This window comes from Engraulis encrasicolus, chromosome 19, assembly GCF_034702125.1.
Source record: "Engraulis encrasicolus isolate BLACKSEA-1 chromosome 19, IST_EnEncr_1.0, whole genome shotgun sequence".
NCBI lineage: Eukaryota > Metazoa > Chordata > Actinopteri > Clupeiformes > Engraulidae > Engraulis > Engraulis encrasicolus.
The window spans coordinates 29,915,278-29,922,777 of record NC_085875.1 but is presented as its reverse complement, the minus strand read 5'-3'; the positions used below and the strand labels follow the sequence as shown (position 1 = coordinate 29,922,777).

At 45.7% G+C, this 7,500-nt stretch overlaps 1 protein-coding gene across 1 annotated transcript in view; it reads right to left on the bottom strand.

The window, feature by feature from the left end:
- Positions 1 to 7,500, bottom strand: part of atrn (attractin) — a 129,922-nt gene that overhangs the window by 27,907 nt on the left and 94,515 nt on the right. Inside the window, exon 26 of the mRNA XM_063184077.1 lies at positions 2,686 to 2,764. Within this exon, the coding sequence (XP_063040147.1) occupies positions 2,686 to 2,764 (79 nt within the window). The remainder of the gene's footprint in view (positions 1 to 2,685; positions 2,765 to 7,500) is intronic.

The following is a 7,500-nucleotide window of genomic DNA, read 5'->3' as shown; positions in this document are numbered from 1 at the left end:
GTCACGCCGGGGGGGGGGATTGGGGGAGGATATGTATTTATTGACCTGCCATATCAAAACTATTTACAGAAGCTGAAAAGAAAAATGTAACAAAAAGTGCAGTGCAGGTTGTTTACATTAACGAAAAAGAGAAACCAAATGGAGTGCAAAATTGACTGGCTACCTATGACTACCTATGGCACATTTTGCAAGTCTTGTCCTTGCAGGCCATCCTTCTCGGTTTTTCAAAAAAGAGTTCCAGTGCCCTGTTGTAATTAAACTGCCCTACTGGTGGCCCATTTATGCTAATTCTTGGGTTGCTGCTGACGTCATAGTGCTGCCCCCTGGTGGTGATCTACCGCTGCTGGTGGACAACCTGGGCTTGGAGCCATTGAAACCATTGAGAGTAAATAGAATTGAAACCCATTCAAAACTTCATTTTTTCGATCTGACACAGAATATTTTTAATTATACCTAAAGACACACCATTGGACTTGTTTAAAAGCTGAGAACCTCAGCTTTCCATAACTGAAAGCGGTATTTTCCTAGCATCTACCAATCCGAAGGTAGCCCACTTTAAGTGCGGAATTACTTTTCTAAAGATAGCGTTTTGTTTCCTTGGAAACGGACGCGGCGGGTTTATGTGTTACGCATACGCTATTTGACTCGGTTTTGCACTATTATGGATGAATTTCTAATCTTGACATGTTAATGGACAATCTATGCGAATTTCATAATGTGTTTTTATGTGATATGGGAGTAAATGTGTTTACATCCCGTCTGGGATTTGTTAAACTAGCTGGCCCGCTAGTTAGCTAGCAAGTGCTAGGTCTCTACACTACATCATGTCAAAAGTGGAAAGATTTGCCGACACTCAAGGCTGTGGATATAATGAACTGGTTCTGTGAATGTTCTCAGAATGTTTTGCTTTGACAAATTGCTGATATTATAGCATTACATCCAAATCCTGGTGTTTCTTTGTTTATGCTTGGGCCATTGAGACAGATCGATTCTAATATCTATTACCAGAGAGAGTTTATTTCTGCTATTACTTACTTGCTAGCTAACTAGCGAACTAGCTAACAAATCCCAGACGGGCGTACTGTTAACACATTTTACTCCCATGTTGCATAAAAACGCATTTTGAAACTCGCACAGATTGTCCATTAGAATGTCAAGATTAGAAATTCATCCATAATAATGCAAACCCGAGTCAAATAGCGTATGCGTAACACATAAACCGCGTCCGTTTCCAAGGAAACAAAACGCTATCTTTAGAAAAGTAATTCTGCACTTAAAGTAGGCTACCTTCGGATTGGTAGATGCTAGGAAAATACCGTTTTCAGGTATGGAAAGCTGAGGTTCTCAGCTTTTAAACAAGACCCATGGTGTGTCTTAAGGTCTAATTAAAAATATTCTGTCGAACATCGAACAAATGTACTTTTGAATGGGTTTCAATGGCTCCAAGCCAAATTGTTTCAAAATATGGCCTCGAGGATGGACACACATGGCGTAGTAATAAATCCGACCACTAGGTGTCACAATTTAGTCCAACCGATGTTGTCCTAGTGCCTGCGCTTGAACATGCATTAATTTTTTTTTTTTTTTTACAAGTTTTTTTTTTTTTTTTTTTTTTGCCCTCGGACGCATTTTTTTTTATTTTTTATTAGGGAACGTAGCCAAGGCGGGGGTGGGGTTTAGTCAAGGCGGCCGCCTTGATAAGAAAGCGCTGGGGGAAAGCCTGTATTAGGATTGTTTTAATCTTGCCATTGCCTTTACATACTTAATGGGGTGTCATAAGTTGTTTATGGCTTGGGTAATAATGTATTGGATTTATCAAGATACTAAACTGGTTTGAACTGCAGTCAAAGAAACAGAAAGAGGAGAGAGAGAGAGAGAGAGAGAGAGAGAGAGAGAGAGAGAGAGAGAGAGAGAGAGAGAGAGAGAGAATTGAATTGAATTGAGAGAGAGAGAGAGAGAGGGAGAGGGAGAGGGAGAGGGAGAGGGAGAGAGAGAGAGAGAGAGAGAGAGAGAGAGAGAGAGAGAGAGAGAGAAAGAAAGAGAAAGAGAGAGAGAAAATGTATGTGTGTGTGTGTGTGTGTGTGTGTGTGTGTGTGTGTGTGTGTGTGTGTGTGTGTGTGTGTGAGTGTGAGTGTGAGTGTGAGTGTGAGTGTGAGTGTGTGAGAGAGAGAGAGAGAGAGAGAGAGAACGAGAAAGGAAGAGAACGAGAACGAGAACGAGAGACTGTACCTCTTGAGGATGTAAAGTTCTTAATGAATACGGTCTGATAAGGGAATATTGCATTGCATTTATCAAATGACTGCATTAAATTGAACTGAAGGCAGAGAGAGGGGACGAGGGACCGGGAGAGGGAGAGGGGAAAAGACTGTAGCAGTAATGAATGGGTTCAAATGGCAATACTGCATTGTATTAATGAAGTGAATTGAATTGAACTGCAGAAAGAGAGAGAGAGATGGAGAGAGCGAAGGGGAGAGAGAGAGAGAGAGAGAGAGAGAGAGAGAGAGAGAGAGAGAAAGAGAGTGTTAGAGAGAGAGAGAGAAAAGGAGAAAGGAGAGAGAGAGAGAGAGAGAGAGAGAGAGAGAGAGAGAGAGAGATTGACAGAGACAGATGGACAGAGACAGAGAGAAAGTGAGGGTAGCTGATGTGTGGTTTCTAATGAATGAGCTGAAAAGGTCTGACACCAACCTCCCGTCGCCGTGACGCCCAGCAGCTCTGCTTGATCTTCCACACCACAGCAGCCACCAGCAGCAACGACAGGAAACAACTGATGAGGAAAAGAGAAGAGAAAAGAGGAGGAGAGAGGGGGAAGTAGAGAGGGAGGAGGGAAAGAGAGAGACAAAGAGACAAAGGAGCAGGGATAGAATAACAAAAAGAGCAAAAGGTTATCCTTTTTTCTGTCATAATATGTCAGAGCGAATTGTAATTTGTATTGTGTGAGGGCCAAAAGGATTACAGGGGCACACAGAGAGTAGGAGGAGAGGAGCAATCGAGAGAGAAAAAACAACAAGATAAAAAGAAAGAAAGAATTAGGTGTGTGTGTGTGCTTATGTGTTTGTAGTGTGTGTGTTCTTATGTGTGTGTGTGTGTGTCTGTGTATGTGTGTGTGTGCGTGTGTGCGTGTGTGCATGTGTGCGTGTGTGTGTGTGTGTGTGTGCGTGAGTGCGCGCGCGCGCGCGTGTGTGTGTGTGTGTGTGTGTGTGTGTGTGTGTGTGTGTGTGTGTGTGTGTACACCAACCACCAATCTTACCACCGTCTCGTGATGAAAAGTACCCAATAAGTCAGAGTGACCTTCATTTCCTCTGAGATTAATAATAAGATCTCTGCTCTACTCTTGTACACACAGATGCTCAACACTTCCTTTAGCCTGATCACTTCCAAGACATTGCTCATTCACACCTCATATTCACACAACACACTCATGCTCACAAATCAAAGACAATCACACCATGGCACCATGATCTTTCTCAAACAAGTTTGGTAGCCAAATAAAAAAGTAAAAAAAAAATGCAACCTTGAGTGCCTCAGCATCTTCCTTCCTGGACCAAGTTTTGTGTCATGGCACGCATCATCGTTGTAGTTAAAATGCCTTTATTTTAATGGGCAAAACATAATTAAAACAATTCAACGCATTTCAGCATGAAGCCTCCGTCAGGAAGTGACGTTTGGTGTCTGGTATACTCAGCTGAGCAAAATTAAGGAATGCTCATTAAAAAGCCAGATGTCGAGGAAGATAAGTTGAGCACAAGATAAAATATTGCAAGCTCATATCCTGAGTGACAGGCGAGGTCAATCAATCCACTTTTGGTGGATGACCAGTGATGATAACGGCTGATGACACCACAGTTTTGAGAGTAGGACTGCACGATATCAGGAAAAAAAATTGATACTCTATAACAGCATGCAATACATCGATAACGATATTTAAACGATATTTAGAAATATAGCAGAGTGTTTTTCCTGTCACTAATTTGTCGGTCTGTGTGGGGGGCGTGGCTTTGGTCATGGCAGACTTGTTGCACATTTGTTGACATTCAGCAAGTGATTGGACAGCACAGAAATGTTTTACTTGTTTGCGATAATTAAGTCATTTTCGCGATACGCATATTGCCACTCTTGATATCGCGATTTCGATACATTTTCGATATATTGTGCAGCCCTAATGACCAGTGATGATGACGGCTGATGACACCACAGTTTTGAGAGGACCTGACTGCACCGTGACTGGACAAAGTCCTCATGCGGAATCATGTTTGGATGAAGCCAGAGTGGTTCTAAATCCCTTCTCTCCCCAGCTCATCTCTTGTCCCCATTCACCGTTAAAAAATAAATATAAACCTAACACAGTCTCTCTCCTGCTCATTTCCTGTATCTACTCACCGTCCTATGAAATAAAGACCTAATGCAGTCTCGAAAGAGTACTTCATGATCTGTTAAATAAAATAGGTTAAAGCCTGGGCTTGACTTCGCTTTGAGGTAAAACACAGCCTATCCACTTTAGCTCATCGTAGTGCATGATACGGCACACTAGGCTTAAAGTCAGAGCAGGTGGTGAGACATCGTCAAGTGGGAGACTGCAGAGGAGGGATTCGAGGTACCCTTGCCTTGTCTATCCAGGATGAACAACTCATGCACTAGCGTCCCAGAGGGTAGATAAGAGGAAGATACTTCAGGCTCTGACTTTTCCGGGATACGTGTGATGTCAGTGTGGGTGTGCAGTCATGGGTAAGCGGTTGGGGCGCCAGACTTGTATCCCAAAGGTTGCCGATTCGACTACGGACCCGCCAGGTTGGTGGGGAGAGTAATTAACCTGTGCTCTCACCCATCCTCCTCCATGCCCGAGGTACCCTGAGCATGGTGCCGTCCTGCCGCACTGCTCCCTTGGGGCGCCATTGGGGGTTGCTCCCTTGGGGCGCCGTTGGGGGCTGCCCCCTTGCATGGGTGAGGCATAAATGCAATATCGTTGGGTGCAGTGAACACGTGTATGCTGTGGGGTGCTGTGCCACAATGGCAATGGGAGTTGGAGTTTCCCAGTTGGGCTTTCACTTTCACTTTCAGGTGAACTTTGATTAGAAGACCTTTGAAATCTTACAGTTGAGAATCAATGGAGTCCCCTTAGCGCTGTAGATGGCGGTAGGGCACATCTTATGCAAACCACCGCCAAACATCACAAAAAGAGAAGAAGAAGGAGGGCACAACACCCACAAACTTGAGCACTCTTTTGCATTGGGTGGGCGGTGGAGTTTGAATCCTCTTTCTCTTATACCCCCTCTTTGCTAGCGTCCTTACACGTCAAACGCTTCCAACCGAGACCTCCAGACACCACCAGCATCCCTCCACAACTCTTTTTGTTTTGTTTGTTTGTTTGTTTGTTTGTTTGTTTGTTTACTCCAGATACAGCCAAGACGAAGGTCTACCGCTGTCCTGTTTGTTTATGCCAGATGAAGTCCCTGGATAACACCTCCCAACTCTATTGCCATGCTGCAGGTAGACACTCTCCTCTCGCTCACTCTGTGCTCCAACAGCCCCCCCCTGGGGAATGTGGACATGGACAAGATTCCCCTACTATACCTCCTGGATGGAGCCCAGGGGTGGAGCTATAGGGAGGGTGAGTAGGGCACTTGCCCCTGGGCCAAGGGCCCTCCCGTATTGGTGGGTGGGGGGCTATTGTAAGCTTAGCAAGCCCTATAGGGGGCCCTATAAGTGTCTTGCCCTGGGGCCCTGTTTGTAATTGTTCCGCCACTGATGGACCCCCCCGCCATCAGGTGCAGCCAGACACATGCCAACTAGCATCCTTTCCTCTGGGGATCCTCAGGATCACCCCCCCTACCGCTTCAGAAGACGCCACTAGCAATACAATACCCCCTACCTCTACAATCTTACGGGTGGTGCATTACCATTGGGACCATTTCCCATTCTATTCACAACGCAGCACACACAAACACGCACACACAGACAAGCACATACACACAGACACACAACAACACACAGACATACACACACATGCACATACACGCGCGCACACACACAAAGAAATAGACAAGGATTCACACAGAGGAACAGACAGATGCAATTGCGCGCACACACATGCACAAAGCACAAACTGACCCAAACTCTTTACTTCAGCCCTATAGAAATGGCACTGCATATTCTCAATAGTACAATTGCTGTCAATCAGATACAGATTTCCTGTTCTGTCCTGTTTGTCCCCCCATCTAGCTCCTCCCCTGCTGGTGATTATTGGGTAGTGCGGAGCAGATGCCTGGAGAAAGGTAGTGGTCACACGTCCTCTCTATCCTCCAGGCACAGCAGTCATACACATCTCCAGCTCCCCCCCAGGGTAAGATATACCTAAGGTCCCGTCTGGATGTATGCTGCACACACGCACACACACACACAGTAATGACTTCACAATGTCTATGTATTATGAAACAGACACACGTGCACACAAGCACACACGCACACACACACGAAAGGACACACACACAAGAACACAAGAAAGGACACACACGCAAACACACACACACACACATGGAAGCACACACACGCTCACACACAAGCACAAACTGCAAAAACCTTGAAGGCGGTCCATGCATTATGAAGACACAAACACACACACACACACACACACACACACACACACACAAACAGACACACACACACACACACACACACACACACACACACACACACACACACACACACACACACACACACACACACACACACACACACACACACATACACAGACACACACAGATCTTCAGAAGGCTACCATCACCATATGGATGGAGCCACAGGACAAAAGCGAGAGATACAACACACAGCCATGCCAAAGACCTTCCCAAGGGAATTACAGCTCTGTGTGTGTGTGTGTGTGAGTGTGTGTGTGTGTGTGTGTGAGTGTGAGTGTGTGTGTGTGAGTGTGAGTGTGTGAGTGTGAGTGTGAGTGTGTGAGTGTGAGTGTCTGTGTGTGTCTGTGTGTGTCTGTGTGTGTCTGTGTGTGTCTCTGTGTGTGTCTGTGTGTGTCTGTGTGTGTCTGTGTGTGTCTGTGTGTGTCTGTGTGTGTGTGTGTGTGTGTGTGTGTGTGTGTGTGTGTGTGTGTGTTTTCATGTGTATGCAGGTGCCACTAAGCTATCAGGTGTCTAGAATAGAAAAAAAACATATGTGCACGCAGGCAGGCACACACATTCAAACACACACACAAACATATGCAAACACTCGCGCACACGCACACACACACACGGCACACAAACACACACACACACAAGCAGGAGGGGACTTTTTTAAGAGCCACCGCCATTCATCACACCACCTGAGCTGACAGAGCTAATGATGGGGAACCGTGGCCTTCGCCAGAGCAAAACGCTGCTAGAACCCACACCCACACCCACACCCACACCCACACACACACACATACACATACACACACACACACACACACACACACACACACACACACACACACACACACACACACACACACACACACACACACACACA